The sequence below is a fragment of the Talpa occidentalis genome, unplaced genomic scaffold, assembly GCF_014898055.3.
Source record: "Talpa occidentalis isolate TD23 unplaced genomic scaffold, MPIMG_talOcc4v2.1 talOcc4.12, whole genome shotgun sequence".
NCBI lineage: Eukaryota > Metazoa > Chordata > Mammalia > Eulipotyphla > Talpidae > Talpa > Talpa occidentalis.
The window spans coordinates 28,068,716-28,087,329 of NW_023601212.1; the positions used below are offsets into that span (position 1 = coordinate 28,068,716).

The following is an 18,614-nucleotide window of genomic DNA, read 5'->3' on the forward strand; positions in this document are numbered from 1 at the left end:
CACAGGAAGGGCTGTGTAGGCTCTCAAGTAAGCCCTCACCCTCTGAACTATCACACCAGAGGTCTCCAATTTCAAAGTGAGGCCTTCCTTAACACCTACCCTGGAAACCACAATCAGAGTCATTATCACCACCCTATCCCAGCACCTCCCATCTCCTGCCTTGATTTTTCTCCGAAGTATGCATGACCACTCCATGCAGTATCTTTGCTATTTCTCTCCCCACTTAACAATGTAAGACAGCTTAGATATTTGTCTATTTTAATCACTGCTGTCTCCCCGGCACCTCAACAAGTATTAAAACTCAAATACTACTGATGAGCACAACACAGAAGAATCATCAAAGGGGAAGCCCATAAAATCCAGCTGCCTTTCCACTCTGACAAGGACCCATGCTGAGGCCTGGCCACCCCTTACTACGGCACTTACTTGGCTCCAAGGTTGCCTTTGATGATGGGGGCTGTGACCACACTTTTGCCCTTCATAGGCTGGCTAATCACAGACAGCGGAACTGTGATCCGTGTAGGCAGCTTCCCCTAAAGAGAAAACACAACTAGGTTCATGGGAAAGAGACAAAACCTCCAGGTGTGAACTACAGGGTACCAAGAATAAGCATGCACTCAAATGCCTTTGCTCCCTGTACTCTGCAGAGCCCTATTACTGCGACAGTGTGGACCCAGGAAAGGTCATGAAACTGCTCATATGCTGCAGTTAAGTGCTCATGTACTTCATTTAGGTATCATCTGATCTGTGGTCATCCTCTTTCGTGCTACTACCTAAAGCAGCAGCAACTACACACAACTGCTGTTATCAGGATAAAAGGGGTACCTAAATCAAAGGAAGCAAGTGTCCCCTTAAGCACAGTAAGAGTCTGAGGGCCTTACTCCTTGTGTATGCCCAGACACTTGGCACACAGTAACTGAAGTAAACGTGAAGAGGGCAAAGGTACATAACTACTGCTTCACTGGAAGCAGGCTCAACTGGTGGGAGCACACACCGTGACACGCTAGATTAGAAATGGGTGACATTTCCCAGGTGCTTTGTTTTTCCCAGTGATAACAGAGGTTAGTTAGGAATCACTAATAATAAACTCAACCAAGTGAAAAGCCCAGCTATAAAGTTAATAAGGCCTAAGAACAATAAAAAAGAAACTGAAACAGCCTAGAGCCTTTGGGACATCAGGCTTTGTCAGCCTCTTTTGAGTTTGCCTGTTTTTTTAACTCTTGGTTGGTATGAAAATTTATATACAGTACAATCGCGTGTAAATTTAATCTAAAAAATAATTCAATAGGGGTGGCTGACAGGATGTTAAGAAAAGGCACTGAAATTTCCTATGGGCAGGCTAGTTCTAACGTAGTGAGACATTCATTTGCAAAACCTGAGCCTCAGGTTCCCACACCGGTTTCCAGCTGACTCATAATTTGCAGCCCACTAGAAAGCACTAAGGAGGTCAAGAAGCAACAGAACAGCACAAGATGGGGCCTCCAGATAACTTTACTGATGATTTTATACAGAATGTCTTAATTGCTTAAAAAATTTCAGACCATCAGTGTACACCAAATGAAATTATTCCCTCAGAAGTACTCTGACTAGACAGGGGAAAAAAGCACCATCCAATACTTCCTGTCTTGCCAAATGCTCTCCAGTTATACAATCAATAGCTAAATTAATTATAAAAGGGTGGATGCCACTGGATACCACCTCTCTGTGTAAGGAGGATTTGAAAGAGACAAAAGTAGATCAAGTCAGTGCTATTTCCTTGCTTCCTTATTTCAACTTCCGTGCTATAAGAACTTTGGTATTTCCTTGCAAGTCACTGTATTTTAGGCTTCACTGATTAGTTTTACTCCATTACTCTGGCTTTTATCTGAATTACTGAGGTTTTACTAAACAACTTGCTTAGAAAAGTAGGACTCTATTTTATACTGTCCGTATACACACCATTGATACAGACAGAGCTCCTTATCGGGACGCTAAAGAATAAACACACACGCACTCAGAAACACACCTATGTTGATGTGGAAATCTGGTTTATGAAGAATGTATTTCAAGTTAGTTGGGAGGAATAAGCTAGTCAATGTTACTGGAATAATATTAAAATTATAAAATGAGATCACTACCACATGGCATTCACAAAAGTGTATTTAAGTTATCAATTATACTTCTTCAAAACTGAAAATATTTTAAGAAAATAAAGGCCAGTACTTTTATAATCCTGGTGTGAGAAAGGCACAAAATACAACACCTAGGACCCCTAAGACAATGCTGATTGATCTAATCAGACAAAATATCTGCAGAACAAAACGTTCCATAAGAGGATTGAAAAGCCAAGAAGATGGAAGAAATATTTTCTATACAAAGAATTCACATCCAGGAGACAAAAACAATCCCCTCAAACTGTGAAAACAACAAATACCTGAGAAGAAAAAAGGCAAAGATTTGTTCACCACTGTGGCACATGCCGATTTCCATAGGAATGGGTGTAGAATCTCAATGAGGGTAAAGAAATGGAAAAAAAAAAAAGTCTTCACCAGGAAGAAAGGCACACACAGTAAAAAAGCACGTGATGGCTGCAATGGTTAGGGTACAGGAGAACGGGAGACTGGAGGATGGAGTAAAAGCTGGCATGGCCTTTTTGGTAGTACCGAGTATCAAAACTTTCAAAATGCACTACCTCCATGACCCACAACCCACCTGCTCCAAAATACTGACATGTTCCCAAACACTTGCAGGAACATTTACCTCAGCCCTGGTTTTAACAGTGAAAATATATTCTTTCATAAAAGAATGGTTAAAGCACAGCCCCTCTATTGTCTACACTGGTATGGTTAAAAAGGCAATCATGTCTGTGTAGGATCTACAGCAATCCACAAGACATATTTTCAAATAAATTAAAAAAAAACACAGAATATATAAGGATCTGTCATAGGGATTTTTCAACTGTGAAAATGCTCAGGAAAAGGGCTAGAGAATGCCAGAATACCACCAGTATTAGTTTTCACTAACGAAAACTAAAGGGTGATAGAAGAAATTTTATATTTTACTCATTTTAGCTCTGTGCTGTTTTAACATTTTGTAAGAATGTATGCATGTATTACACTTTCATAAATTTATTTCAAAATCAAAGGAAGTTCATTAGTAAAATAAGCCTGTCTGAGCAGACTGAGGTGATTACAGACAGGGCCTCTGATTAATTTCCGTTACTACAGAGCAGTTTCCTAGCTTTTAGGGAGCCTTCAGAAGTTTTCTAAGCAGGAAAAATGAGTTACAGGTAGCTAATGTTACTCACAGCCTGGGACGTGGAAACAACTGTGGTGCTGACAGGGACCTGCCGCACAGTGGGGGCTCCTGTCCCGATACTGATGGGGGTGCTTGCAGCCCCAGAAGCCACAGCCACAGTCTTGGACACAGCAGCATTCATGCTGGGTAAGGACACCGCTGAAGTATGGACAGTTCCAGACCCACTGGCTACGGAGGACCCTTGTTTGGCATGGGTTGCAACTGTGATGGTCTGGCCTGCTTTGGGAGGCATCACTCCCAGGCCCTGAACGATTCGGATTGTGGCAGCTGGTTTTGCTTCTGAGGAGGCCACTGTGTTTTTCCCCTTCTGGTCTGCCACACTCACGCCAAGTGCTGGCATCAAACGAAAAGCTGAACTTGAGGTTTCTGTTGGCTTGAGATCAGGAGTCACTTTGACCACGGTGGTACCGGTCGGAGTGGATGAAGGGGCACTGGCTGGACTAGCCTTGGCGGGGCTGTCACTTGCATGGACTGGATTGGAAGTGACGTGTAAGGTAGCAGAAATTCCTTTGCCTGCAGTGCCGCTTCCTGTCCCGAAGAGGTCCTGGGTCAGTTTGACTGTGGTAACCTGGGATTTAGCCAAAGTGGCCATCATGTCCGGAGTGATTCGCAGAACTGTCTGGCCCTTAGCATCTGTGGTGATGGAAGAGGGTGGCAGACGCAATACATCCTTACCCTGGATACGGAAGTTAGTGGCTGTGAGTGGAATGCTGTTGCCTGCCTGGGGCTTCACACCAAGCTGCCCAGTGATTGCCACCTGGACGGGGAAGAAACAGCACAGACAAGGGATTTACACTACTAAGTGGGTTATAGAGTATGATTAGGCAAATCTCCATTTCTTGTGTATGTGCACTTCACGTTTTAACTCTTTATCATGAAAAGTGGTAAGCACCAGAGAATAGTGTAACAAGTCCAGATACCCATCACCCATCTTCAAAAACTAATATTTTGTCAATCTTATTATCTCTATTCACCCCCTTTTTTGAGGAGTTGAAATGTCTTAAAGTATGCCAAGATATATCATTTTGCTAATCAATACTTTTGCATACACTTCTAACCTATTAAAAGACTCTAAGTGCAAAATCGCCTGTTACCTAATAATACATACATTTCCCTTCCTGTCTCAAAGATGTCTGTCTATAGTTGTGCCAATCTGCATTTTGAGAATAGCAGTATGGCATGGTGGGCTCTGGAGCCAGACTGTCCAGGTTCATATACCAACCTCTATCAAAGTCCCCAATCCCCCACGGGTAACAGATGTGACCCTTCCAGTTTACTCAGGGACTTCCTCTCTGTCACATGAGCGATTTTCCCCTCTACTGTGCCATAGCCATGCAGATCGCAATTAAGCTATTAACTTTTCCGATCCTAAAAGACAACAAATCCTTGCTCTCTTCCATTCACCCCACATCTCCACTCCGGCCTCAGTTCTCTGTTCTCTTCAGAAGCAAAACTGCTGTAAAAATTGCCTATACTTACGGACTCAACGTCCTCACCTTACAATCTCTTTTGAGCCCATTCCCAAAAAGCCACCAATCCACTGCACCCAGTCTATTTCACTGTCTATAATCAACTTGAGGTCAATTCTTAGGCCTCATCTCACTCACACTTTCAGAGGCAGGTGCAGACTTTGTGAGCACACATCGCTTTCTGGGCTGTCTTCCAGCCTCCACATCTCAGTGTTTCTGCTCTCAGGAAATGAGAGCACCATCTAATCTACCCAGTCGCCCAAACCAAACTCGTGGGGTTAATTCTCGACTCCCTTCTCTCAGACCCCACAATCAATCCACCAGAAAACTACACTGGTTCTACCCATAACCCTATATCCAATCCTACTGTCTACACCGTCTGATGACTACTCACACAAGCCAGCACCACCTCTCACCTGCACTGCTGCAACTGCCTACGACCTCCTACCACTTCCCCCATGAAGTCCATTCCACACAGCAGCCAGGGGATGCTTGCATGTAAATTAGATCATGTCACTCTTTCCATGTTTCCCATCACAATCAAATCAAAATCAAAGTCCCAGATGACTGAAGCCCTGCCAATCTCTCTCACCTTCCAACATTTCACAACCCCACCCACTAAGCTTCCTGCACAATAACTTTCCTGTTATTCATCAAACATATTCCTGACTCAGGCATTTTCACTTGCAATACCTATGCCTGGAATGCTTTATCTCCAGACAGTCATTACAAGTCATACACTCTACCCTCATTCAACTCTCTTGCAAATTTCATCTTCTCATATGGATCTTCTCTGATCACCCTGGCTCAAACAGTACTCTCTCTCCCCCTCCCACTGCTTACAGAGTCTATAAGAACACGAGCTCTGTGAAGGCAAGGACCTGATCCATGTAATATGTCACTACATCCCCAATACTTGGAGCAATACTTGTGTGCCTGGCACACAAAAAGCAATACATACTTGTTCAAGCAAGAAAACATTCATTTACCATTATGTAGTTCCATTTCTTCATCTGTAAAATGGGGATAACAAAATGCCCATTCCATAGTGTTAAGGATTAAATTATCCAGTATCTATGAAATGTTTAGCACAGTACAGACAAAATAAGCATTACAGGCATTGTTATATTGTCCAACAATTCTCTGAAATTCAATGTATCATTGCATATTCACAACCAAGAAAGTACAAGTATACCTTCACTTCTTCTAGTGCCAAGCTAAAACACCAATAAAGCACATAGTTATAGAAAGAATTTTAACTGAAGTCATGAAATAGTCTACTCCAAATACAGAAACTCAGCTACTAAAAGCTAACATATATAGAAAGAAACACAGAAATCTCTTCAGCACCTATGCAGCTTGTACTACCTTTGGTGAGAACAAACACCTGACATACCTACAACTACAGCTTAAATATCTAAGTCACTAAGATCTCCAAGTGCCCTCTTGCTTTTGGACAAAGGAGTCAGATGCACTGGGAGATTTCTACCTACCTGCTTGATAATGTTCTGTCCTGTGACATTCTGAATGACAGCAGCTGTGGAAGCACTAGGAGCAGAGCTCCCGGGTGAACTTGTGGCTGGCTTGCCCGCAGGGCTGGCTGTGGCAGGAAGACTTGTCACTGTGAGCCCCGTCTGCCCAGGTCCAGGCCGCTGCACAGTGGCTGCTGCAGCCTGAGCTTTGACTGGAACAGTGGCCATTACTGTCTAGTTCAGAGCATGAAGCGAAGAGCTTAATTAGACACTAAGACATAGTCTAGCATGCCCAGCAATCTCCAGCAAGGACCCACCCAGCAGGGTTCCTCTAAAATTACTTCTAAACTAATATGCTTAAGACTCACTATTCTCTAAAATGGACATTATAAAATTCTTGTATTTGTGTAGAACATCTAAATTTTCAGAACGCTTTCACATTTAATCTCATTCTTACAAAGAGGATAAATAGTATGCCCCTTTTACATTAAAGGAAACAGAAGACTCTAAATATATACAACTGGTTAATGGCATGACTAAGACTTAGAGGCACAACGGAAGGAGTATGAGATCAGAATCACGGGTTTGGATTTACACACCACTCACATCAAGGATGAGTAAACACTGAACTTCTCTGCAGATCTGATTCCTAACATGTATAATATAACTTCCAAGAACTCTTATCCTGCTCTGAATGCTAAATAGTAGTTGTGATGCACAACAGCAATAATCTAAGGCTCCTTGATCCTTACCCAGACTGCCTATTGAGCTCATTAGGTCCCCTACCCCGACTCTGGTACCTGGGGAACGACTTTGGTCTGTGCAGCAGTGGCGGGAACACGGATTTGCGGTCCTGTTGGCATCTGTGGCAGTGTCTGTGCTGGCCCCGCTGACTGCTGAGTAACAGCAGGAAGGCTAGGCTGAGCCACCACTCGCACCTGGGGTAGTCCAGTCGAGCCAGAATGGCTCACAACACGGGCAGCAGCCTGAGAATTTGGTGGAGTCTGGTTGGAAGCTGGGGAAAGCACTGTTCCGAGCTGTGGCATAGTTGGTGAAGACACCAGGAGAACACTATAATGAAGATCAAAAGGAAGTAAGAAATAAATTTAGGCCATGCATACAAAAGACTGTAAAGGAAGAAAGTCAGAGAAGAAATGGCAGCACTTACCCTGAGCTGGACTTAGCTGGTTCTGACATAGTGGTAGGGCCGCTTTTATTCACTGATGATACAGGTGGAGGAGAGATAGGAGTGGCAGGCAAAGCTGGAGTGGTGGGGGTCACGGGTGTGACTGGGGTGGGTGGCATGCTGGAGTCACTGAGGCTCATCTGGCTCTGCTCAGACGGGCCACTGCTGAGGACCTTCATGGAATTCTCTTTGCTACTGGACTTCTGTAAGAAGAGAAGAGAGATTATTTGCAGGTTAAATGACAGTCCCTGAAGGCAGGCATGGCACCTCTGGTGACTAAGTAAAGGCTTACTGCTGCCACCCCAAAAACCACTAAAGCAGGTGCTCTCAGAGGTCACTTACCACTTTGGATGGGGGTTTGGGCTTTTGCTGAAGGGCTTTTCTGGCCTTAGCTGCAGCTGCTTGCGCTTGGTGTATCCGTTCTGTAAACAAGAGTGGAACATATCAGCAACAAGGAGGGTGACTTAAGAGTCAAGACCTCACTGGTGTGCTCATCAGTGAGCTGAGTCCTGTCCTGCCTAAATATCAATGAGAATGATGGCGTTGGGAGAGAAAGTCAGAAGCCCCCGTAGTCTAGTCAGACATCCTGCACAGAGGCCCCACCCACCAAACTCTTCCTCGCTCCGGTCACGATGCAAATAGATCCACAGCTTTCGGCCAATGTCGTATTTCACACATGGGTCCTTTTCATAATGTAGTCGATCCAGTGCACCACTCACTACTGTGTTCACCTAAGAACCAGAGCAAAGGGAATAAGGAACAAGTCAGACTCAGACCCCAGAGAAAAACCACTGGATGAAGTCACACCTGACAAACACATCAAATTTCAGCCTGGTGAACATCATTATGTCATTCAGCAAAGTAACAAACACTGTGAGAGTCTTGAGAAATTAGTTACCTGAAGGAGAACATAAACTACAACCTTTAGTAACAGCTGAAGCAAAGCTTAGAGCCAAATCTGTGTTTCACTGACAGCAAAGGTCTTAGGTCATCATTTTGCATTTCTTGAGAAAACCTTTCCTTTTCCTCATTCACATTTCTAAAAAAAAATATGTTTCTGGATATTTCCTTGCAAGTTTTCTTAAGTCCACCTGGAACACAACAAAAATAATGTCTTCTCCATCCTACCTGAGTGCTGGTGACATCCGGTGCTAGAAACTGGGAGTCTTTGAGTAGTTCACAGATCTCTGCTCGAGTACCTTCACCATTAGGCAGCCGAGCAGCAGCATCTCGAACTAACAAATCAGAAGACAGAAAGATAGTTCAAGAATCAAGCAGTGCTTCTAGTGAGGTACACTGTCCCTCTACTTGCTGTGGTGGGCCCAGTTATCCAAGGTTATGTTTCTCTAACTTACACCAGCATTAGGAGGACGCTGCCCCCTGGGGGCTGGCAGCTCACCACCAGCATTTCCTATACACCACACTTAGGCCCATGACAACTCAGACTTCAGTGGGTACATAAACTAGGGTGGAAAAAAATCACATGCTTAACTAAAATTTATTATTCCCTTCAACTATGAGCAAGGTAACTGTAGGGTAAGGTAAAAAAATCAAGCTTTTCTGCCCTCCCGCCATCAGGATAGATGAGGGAACCCTGTGGTCCTGAATGCATGCCTGATGGCGGGCACCTGAAGTGGGTACACCTGTGCTAAGACTGTGCTTTTTTTTAAGGGCGGTATCACGGGGACACCAGTAGAAGCCAAAAGAGAAGAAGCCCGAAGCAGAAGCAGAGAACACCAGAGAGCTCAGATAGAGTGAAGATTTGCTGGGGGCTGGGAGGACTGCCAGCCTCCCAGCACCCCTGTCTGCCACGTACCCACTGAACCCCAATAAAAGACCTGCAAAAAACCACTGAGGATTGTGACTCCTCCTTTACCCGGTCTGCACGGGATCAGGAAACCTGCTCAGTGTCATTCCTGCCCTTACAGTAACAAACCATATATTGGCAATGCTGTGTGTGATGTTGTAAGAGAAATTAGGTACTTCTATACACATTAGAGCTGCTACAACTCAAAATACCACTACGATTCATTTCTATTTGGAGTGGTAAGATCTGTTGCTAGATCTTGTCATTTAAAACCATAACAAGGGCCTCCCCGGTGGCCCAGTGGTTGAGCGCTGGGTTGCGAAGCTGCCCGCAGCCTCTGCAGTGCCGGTTCGATCCCTGACCACCGGGTAAGGGTCCCACATGGCGCGCAGACCTCTCTTGCTGCCCGCTGCTCCCCTCAGCAGTGTACTACGTCATTCTGCCTGTTCTGCTCCCCGCTCTGGCTCTGGTGAATTCTCTCACCCTCCCGTGCTTCTGACTGTACTCAGTGTTTGTATAAGTAAATAAATAAATCTTTTAATAAAATAAATAAAACCGTAACAAAAACATTATTGTACCCTATGTTTGCATTAATATTATGATAACTTTCAAGACTGGTTTCTTTTCTAACTCTATGCATTCATAGAGACAATGCTGAGAAGAGAGCCACAGCTTTTACCAGACTGCTGAAGCGACTCCTGGCACAAAAAACGGTTAAAAACCTCATCTTTAAAGGAATCATAGTAAATTCCTATGCTTACACTAGTTAGCTGGCCTGTGAAAAATTCCTGAATGAAATTAAATGTGAGCCCAGACTTCAGGAAAGAAACTCTGACTCTTGGCATCAATCTGAGGATTAGACTCTCTCTTCATCCCGCAAGCTCCAAAGCTTCCTAAAACTACACCGGGGGGGGGGGGGGGGGGGGGGGGGGGGGGGGGCCGCGGGGGGGGGCGGGGGGCGGGGGGGGCGGGAGGTGTTGGGGGGTGGGAGTGGGGGTGTGTGTGTGGGGGTGTGTGTCTGTCTCTCTCTCTCTCTGTGTTTTTTTTTTTGGGGTGGGGGAGCAGGCAGGTACCAGAAAGACACAGGGAAGAAGAGGCGGGAGGGAAGCACAGTTGGCTGAAGGAAAAATATGGTCCTGACAATAAGCAGATGGCACATACCCAGAGACAGAATGGTGACATAGGCAGGCCGATCAGAGCGCAGCAGAGAGTGCTCCCGGGCCTTGTTGAGTGACGTCTCCTTGTCAAATACACCCTTCACCGGCCCCACAACAGACTCAAAACCATGCATGCGAAAGGTGAATGCCTTATGGGGTTGGCTGTATCTGTAACGCTCCTACCAAAAGAAAAGCAAGAAGGTTTGTAAGTCAGAATAATGGAGGTCTTGCTAGCACTCCCCTAAAACAGAGATTCACCTGGAGAGATTAAAACAAGAGGCAAACATGCCATTCAATTAGAAATAGAGCTCCAACCATAGTGTAAAGAGGGGATTCTCAAAGTCACCAGCAAATTGCAACGAAGTGAATACAGATAATGCTAACTGGAAGAAAAGGTCATTAAAACAATCCTCAATCCTTTTCCTCACACCACTTCCAACCACAGCAAACAATCCCAACCACCAGAATATCTACGGGTAAGGGTATGAGCTCTTCCAAGAATTTGAACCAAGGCAGTCAGGCTTAGGGCTTTTTTCTGTATGGCTCATAGATGCAGAAATTTATACTGGGTTCTAGCTATTTCTTACCTGCTCCTGAAAAACCCGCTTCTCCTCCCCTGTGCTGGGGCGCACAACATAGTCAGTTCTTCTGAAACATAAGAATTTTACATTCATTAATCATTCTCTAGCACCCAGAACCATTCCCTTTACAACATGAAAAAATGTCCCTTCATTAATACATGATTCTTGCAAAGCTCAAAAAGGGAAAAAATTGATAACATAATGTGAGAGCTTTCAGAAGGTTATATTTCAACAAAGGTGGGAAGAAATGGATCAAAACAGACTGGAAACAAATACATGAGCGGATGTGACATTAAGAGCTCAGCACTAGAGATCAAGAGACTTAAATTCTAACCTGGGTCCTGTCACTTTCAAGTCATTTAACTTCATGCCTCAATTTCTTCATAGGTAAAACAAGGAAGATGAATAGATGAATTATTTTTAAATGGGAGATGAAAGTATTCATGGAAAAAAGCATACCTACCTATAAGGCAGATCACACCCCCCTCAGATTCTAGTATGCAACCCTCTCCCCAATTAAGAACACTTTCTTCAGGACACCCCTGTTAGCAATAGACTTGTATTGCACTCATAAGGTAGGTAGCCAAGGAAAGAATCAGCAAACTGCTAGGATCTCTAAGTTCCCTACTAAAAAATGTCAGCAAAACTATGGCTGTACCTTTGGCTATAGTTTCATGAGCCACCACCCTCCAAAGAGTATTATACTCACACCCGAGGAACAGGTGTCGTAGCATCTGAGCTGTCTTCATTTTCTTGCTGGAGAAAAGGAAAACAGGTAACAGGTAAATCGAATGAATAGCTCTCGGTAACTTAAGGACTCTGGAAACTCAATAATAAGATTGCCTAGTATTTCTTTAAAAACCCTACCTTACAGAAGGCTTGGTCTTTTGTTTCTAGCCACAGCTGGAAGAGGGCAGCTAATTCCTTTTCATTATCTTGGGACTGGCCTATAAGAACAAAACGGCAAAAAAGGAATCAGATACAATCAGAGACCCACTTTCTCTTGTTTGCTCTATTCCAGAAGGAATCTTTCAGGACAGACAGCATTGGACCTATGCATATCTTATCCATTAGCTTATAATGCCCCTCCATTCATTATCTGCCTGGACCAGCTCTGCTGGATGTCTACTAAATAAATCATTTATTCAATGACAAATGCCAACTGGTATTTGCCAAGTATTCAGTGCATACCAAGTTAGGGCTATTCATTGAATTCAGTATCTGCCCTCATAGTGTTTGCCATCATGGGAAAGAACACATATCAAATAAAATCTGAAAGTGATAGATGTCACAAAGGATGTTACGAAGTTCACCTTAGGGAAGTTAGCCTACCCTTAGAGAGATTGGGGGAAGGGTATTAGGCTTCTTCTGACCAGTGGGGACACAAAGGCATGTTATACACTAGCACAGCAACAAGGAATCCAAGGCAGGAAAAACCCTGACTCCCAAGGATCTGCCTACAAAGAGATGAGCACTTTCCCTCTGCCCTCCTCCTCTATCACCCTGTTCTACTCCTACTGTAGTACATATCACAAGCTGCTACCTAGAATTCCTCCACAGACTGGACAGACCACCATCACCCAGGGCTGCTTGTTTGAAGAATGCAGCCCTTCAGGGTCTATCCTTCTCAAAGGCTCATGAGAAGGACTCTCATCTCTGTTTTTACTAGTCAGTACACAATGCCACCATCCCTAAAAAGCTCTGAATTTTTCTGACCCCTGACAACTGCTTACTTTCACTCTGCCTTCTAAAAATACTACTTCATAATCAGTCAGTTCTCCTACAGATTAATCCTTTTCTCACTCCCTCCACTTCCTTGCTTTGTATGAAATCTAGTTCCCCTAATTCTTCCCACAGCTGTGTCCTTCAGATTTAATTCTTTCTTATGCCCATACTTGATACTGAACTATTCCTCCCCAGCTCTTCTGGAAAATCACAATGAAACAAAAAGCCACAGCTCCCTGAGGTCTTCCTTAATCACCTGCATCTACCCAGTCCCTGCTGCTTACAGCTACTTACGTAGTCCTCCTCAGAGATCACTGCCTACCTTGCTCCTCACCACTCTTGTCACAGGACAAGTTACCCTGTCCTCAAACTGGGTAACTTCTACACTCATGTGGATAGTCCTCTCACTATTCTAGCAACCTCAGTTATTTGCCTTCAGTGACCTTGGCCCTCCACTCCACTGCAGCCTCTGCTCCCACCATCACAACTGGACTCTGTCATTACCTAAAAGAGTTCCACTTCAAAAGCCCTGATACGGTGCTTCTCAAACATGGCTACAAAAATCACCAAGAAACTTAAAAATATCAGAACAAAATAATGGAAATTAATCAGAAACTCTGTGGGTAAGGCCCAAAGACATCACTGTTTTTTTATTTTCCCCAACTGATGGCAGCACACCACCAAAGTAGAGAACCTTCATGCTAACCCATACATTCTGCTTTCTGACTACAGCCATGTGAATTGAGAGAATAAAAAGCTACTGTTATACATAGATAATATGAATTACTTACCAAGCAATTTCCACTGCTGGGTTTTCTCTTTGAATTCAACAAAGGGAGAGAAACTAGAAGGTACAGCTGCAAAAAAAGAGAGAATGTTAAACTCAGAATAACCAACTTCTCCACATTTAAAGCATTCAAAAAAAGCAGAGGTTGCCAAGGCATGGTATTAGGCAAAGCAACAACAGATTAAACCAGTAATGCTGAAGTTTACTGTAAGAATTAAACAAAAGTAAACAAAAAATAATGACTACCGAGAAAAGTACCTTACCACGGCTTTCTCCAGCTAGATACTGCAGGGCTGGTAACACCAACTCTGCCCAGTTGGGGGCTGCAGAGAACCAGCTGTTGAGGGAACTGGCTGGTGATGACTGCCAGTCTAAAACTCGTTCCTCTAGCTAAGGGAAAATAAAGGCAGAACTCAGATTTTTATTCTACACCAGCAATTCCATGGATATGCTATAGCAAGCTGGGGTATATATGTCCAGTTTACCCAAGTAACAAAGCAGGTTAGCTGCAGAGTCCTGCTTCGCAAGCTACAGACCATGAATGATCTCAATTTGAAAATTTTGATGTATATCTGACTTTTCCAAAACTCTTACCATAGGAAGGCTAGCCTGCCCCTCCAGTAGCAAGATCTCTAACAGAAGAGAGAAGAAGCTGGAAGATATTTCATTGATTCCAAGGCAAGGCTTGAGGTCTTCAAGAGGCCTAGTAAGGGAAAAAAAATAAGAACCAAAAAAGACCAAGAACACGTCCTTTGATTGGTTTAGGCCCTACAAGCCTCCTAGCAGTCACTCAGTGAAGGGTCGCAACTACTTTCTCTGGCAGGATTCTTGGAACTCAGGACTTAACATGTTAAACAGAAACCAGCTCACATAGCACACCAGTGTAGGGTACACCCCTCTGCTTAATCTTTCACCCTGGAGCAGTAGTCTCTGCTGTTCACTTACTCCTCTTTGATAGCTGTTATTGCCAGTGGAGACGGAGCCTGTGAGAGAGGTGGGATCCCCTCTGTACTGCTTAGGGGCTCAGCCAGATCATCTGACTCTGATTTGATTGTTTTTATTTTCTTCTTCTTCTTTTCTTCTTTTTCCTTAACCTTTTTTTTAAGGACAGCCAAGTCATATAGGGCTGGGAAGAAAAAGCAACACACATCACAGAACTGCATTTTCTACATCAGAAAGGGTCTTAATCTGAGTAATATTTTCCCAAATCACATCAGTAAAAGGAAAGTCTCAATAAGAAACTACTTAGGTCTTTGAGGTTTTTTTAAACTAAACCCAATGAGTGATTTACAGCTTAATCTTTAACATTTACTGAAGAGTCACTGATCTGTTGTACTGATTTAATATTCATTTTCCATCTACATATCCATAAGAGGCAATAAGAAGACAAATATCAGCAAGAAGGAAGCCACAGTTTCATTTCTTTTTTTGCACCATGTCGACAGGCTTGTAATTTAACACCATAGTCAGGTGATGGCTACTTACACAGATCATCACTTACCTGCTAGGGAGCCCTTTCTGCCAGCATTTACTCGAGTCATGATGTCATTAAGAGTAAGGTCCGCTGTCAAAAGGTCCGGGTGATCCTAGATGTGACATTCAGAAATTTGTTATGGAGGCACAAAGAGTGAACTCTGACAATAACATTACCAATTTATTAACATACAGTTACATATTAGGTGTACTTGAGGAAATGATCTTGAGTCAAAAATATTCAGAGGAAAAATCTCAGAATGGAGCACAGAACCCAGTTCCAAGCTTTCTATCAAACAGCATTTATAGTATTTAAAGTTCCTTTGCATCCCTTATGTGCTCCCTTATGAACAGTCTTATTAAGTATTATTACATTTATAAAATCTGAACATATCAGATTTTATAAATGTAAACTCAGAGAGTTTAAGGGATTTGCTAAAATACCATAGATGAGTGGAAAACAGATAGAACTCAGTTCTGGCAGATAATACGGGATTCTCCCCCTCTCACCACTCTCTGCCTCAAAGGCACTGTCTTTTCTTCCTCCTGTACTGTCCGGGCTTGGCTGCAGGGGTATTACTCTGACTTGGTTGAATGGAGTAACAGACACAGCATAAAGAGGGAAAAGTGAGGCTCAGCTCTAGCTGTGCTCCTGACAGCTCTATCACTTACTCGCTGAAGAGCTAGGACAAGTTCCTTCACCAATCTGAGCACTGGTTAAATGGACATAAAGACTCATCTACCAGTACTGCTGCACAGACTAAATGGGCACTGTGTTAAGCATGCCTGATAAAGTCAAAGCATTTGAATTCTCACATCTTTAGCGTTAAATGGCTTCTCATGTTGCTCCTGTCATCTAACAAGGGAAGAAGCATACGTGAGGTAGTGAACACATCTTTACAATGGGCAATCCCTAATGAACACACACCCCACCCTCCAATCTTACTGGTTGATGTTTCCGCTTCTCATGGTGCTTCTTTAACATTATCTTCAGGTCACTGTCCCCCAGTTCTATTTTATCTGAGAGGAAATGAACCAAACCATATGGACCAGGTCATTTACTACTCCCATGCTCCAATTTAAATCTTCCTGATCACCTGTGATATTCGAAAGTAAGATATTTCTTTCCCCCCTGACTCCTGTGTACTTCAAGTACCAACAATTTTAAAGTTGTCATGGGATCAATTCAGCTTTTCTATATATTGGGCAGTAACAATGAACTCAGTTACTTATCTGCTCCTAAAACACATTAAAGGTTCTTGACATTCTTCCTTGCTTTCTATTCCAATTAAAAATTCTTCTCTAATTTCACAGTACAAGAAATTGCTCTGGCTCTGTAACCCCTTTTGTTCTATTACAGGAGTTCTCCCTTAGTACTGCTATTTTCAGATTCTGCTTTATTTAGTGCAAATTATCACCTGATTAGGTACTAACGAAAAACTGCAAAACAAATGAAGGTCTACCTACTTGTAAAACAGTACTTCTGTTTTAAAAAAAACTTCTCCAAGTCTCTGATCCTTAGTTTTATTTTCTTGCAGATAAGAAACCAGTACCCGCCTCTGTCTAAGGGAATTCATAGGTCTACATCCTGATTTCCCAATATGGTGAAAGCATCAGTGAAGTTCTCACCTGCAGTTTTCATATCCATGGTTGAAAGCGTGGGCACCACCCTCAGGGGCACCGCAGGACTAGGAGAACGCGCTGGAGAGCTCGGAAGCCATGAGCTGAGATCTTCAAAAGAAAATTTTTCTTGTAAATCCAACGTGGCTGTGGACTCCAATAGGGGAGATTGGGTAAGTGGCCATTTGGGTTCAACAAGGCTAAGCCAACAACATGGAGGCCAGGGTTCCACCATTCCTTTCTGACCCTTCCCCAGACGAACTGGAGCACACTTAGGTGATTTAAACGGCTCTTCCAGGAAGAGAGACTTCAACAGAGTGATGGGGTCGCATTGCAGCAGGCCAACAGTCACTACTACTCTCCTGTAAGGGGAAAAGCAGTTCTCTCAAGTGGCACAATAGGACCAGGCCTACTGTGGAGAGCCCTGCCATGCAGGGATTCATCTATACTCAAATGCTGCTTAAGTATCAAGGGTAAAAAAGGTATATATGTAGTCACACCCCACCTAGCAGGTCTCAGTGCCCAAATACCAAGGGGTTCTGAGTCCCACTATCCACCCCCAAGACAGACAACTGAAATGGTTTCCCTGCTGGGGACCAAATGACTACCACTGGCTCCAACCAAACAAGGTGTTGGTGTAAATATGACACCCCAGCTAACCCAAATGCCCAAAGACACTCACCCTCCTCATCAGATGACAGAGCTGTGTCACCACACTCCTCCTTCACTTCCCTCAAGACCTTCAAGTAACGCTGCTGGGTTCGCCACTCCCGCTCCTCAGGAGTGCGAGATGGTGAAGGGCGCTTCTGCCGGAAAGAAAGGGCTGGGCCGCTCCGTCGGGCCATCTCCAGGAGGTCCTAGGAAGAGATGAGACTGGAGTAGACATTATCATGCAAGGCTTGTTCTGGTACAGTCTCTTAAGTCCACATTGTCTTCTCTCTTCACTGTTTACCAAGCTCAATTGGCTCCATCCAGATCACAAAGAAAGAGGCACATAAAAATGAGTATGTCCAATTAAAAAGCACCTATAGTATTATATTGCAAAATATAATATTGCAAAAAAAAAAATCGCAAATCTCAGAGCTGAACTACTCCACTGAGAATGAATACTTCTAATACTAGACACCAAATATTTCCATACCAAGGTTTAAAAAAACCACTTAGAGTCAAACAGCCTCAAAGAATTACCAGGTTGGTCCACACCCTGGGCCACTGAGCTTGGTGCACTTACATGTATATCAGGGCATGTTGGCCTTACTCTCACATTAATTTCAAAGCAACTCAGTTCTTGCTAACCCATGATCTGTTTATCTTAAAAAAGCCTGAAGCTACTATGTTTCATATATTTTAAGAGTTATATCTTTTATGTTTTAACATCTCTGAAATCCTAAAATTGGAATCGTATAGCTTGATTTTTCACTTTTGAAAAAGAATTAGGTGTTTTGTTTATTTTTATATTAATCTTTAAAATTTTTTACATCATTGTTCATTTTTAAACAATATTTGCTTCGCCCCCCCCCACCGGTGTAGTGCCCATAGAGTTTCCTTCACCAGTGCACCCATGCACCATGACCTCAGTCCCCTGTGCGCCTCCCTCCCTCCTTCTGATCCCTCTCCCTCCTTCTCCCCTGCAGTTTGTCATATAAGAAGCAAAAAGAACACCCAATTACCACACTGAAAAGAAAACTACAGCAAGACACATAATAGTAAAGCTTGCAAGAGTCCAAGACAAAGAAAAAATAATGAAACTGGCAAGGGGGAAGAAACAGATAACATACAAGGGAAAATCAATCAGGTTAACTTCAGACTTCTCCGAAGAAACACTACGGGCAAGAAGAGAATGGAATTGGGCCTCCCCGGTGGCGCAGCGGTTGAGCGCCGGGTTGCGAAGCTGCCCGCAGCCTCTGCAGCGCCGGTTCAATTCCAGGCTGCTCCCCGGCCACCGGAGGAGGAGGGTCCCACATGGCGCGCAGACCTCTCCTGCCGCCCGCTGCTCCCCTCAGCAGTGTACTTCAGTCCTTCTGCCTGCTCTGCTCCCCG

General features: G+C 43.7%; 1 protein-coding gene across 3 annotated transcripts in view; it reads right to left on the reverse strand.

Moving 5' to 3' along the window:
* The window catches only part of NFRKB (nuclear factor related to kappaB binding protein), a 36,447-nt gene that overhangs the window by 4,908 nt on the left and 12,925 nt on the right, over positions 1–18,614 (reverse strand). For 2 of the 3 annotated variants that reach the window (XM_037505632.2, XM_037505633.2), the window contains exons 5-24: positions 17,257–17,431; positions 16,584–16,721; positions 15,901–15,974; positions 14,983–15,067; positions 14,427–14,607; positions 14,076–14,184; positions 13,745–13,871; positions 13,486–13,551; positions 11,837–11,916; positions 11,679–11,725; positions 10,976–11,036; positions 10,393–10,567; positions 8,553–8,659; positions 8,032–8,155; positions 7,767–7,846; positions 7,407–7,627; positions 7,039–7,309; positions 6,260–6,472; positions 3,287–4,054; positions 427–533 (exon numbers count right to left, since the gene is read on the reverse strand). In XM_037505632.2, the coding sequence (XP_037361529.1) occupies positions 427–533; positions 3,287–4,054; positions 6,260–6,472; positions 7,039–7,309; positions 7,407–7,627; positions 7,767–7,846; positions 8,032–8,155; positions 8,553–8,659; positions 10,393–10,567; positions 10,976–11,036; positions 11,679–11,725; positions 11,837–11,916; positions 13,486–13,551; positions 13,745–13,871; positions 14,076–14,184; positions 14,427–14,607; positions 14,983–15,067; positions 15,901–15,974; positions 16,584–16,721; positions 17,257–17,431 (3,209 nt within the window). The remainder of the gene's footprint in view (positions 1–426; positions 534–3,286; positions 4,055–6,259; positions 6,473–7,038; positions 7,310–7,406; positions 7,628–7,766; positions 7,847–8,031; positions 8,156–8,552; positions 8,660–10,392; positions 10,568–10,975; positions 11,037–11,678; positions 11,726–11,836; positions 11,917–13,485; positions 13,552–13,744; positions 13,872–14,075; positions 14,185–14,426; positions 14,608–14,982; positions 15,068–15,900; positions 15,975–16,583; positions 16,722–17,256; positions 17,432–18,614) is intronic. The other variant, XM_037505634.2, reaches the window with a different exon arrangement.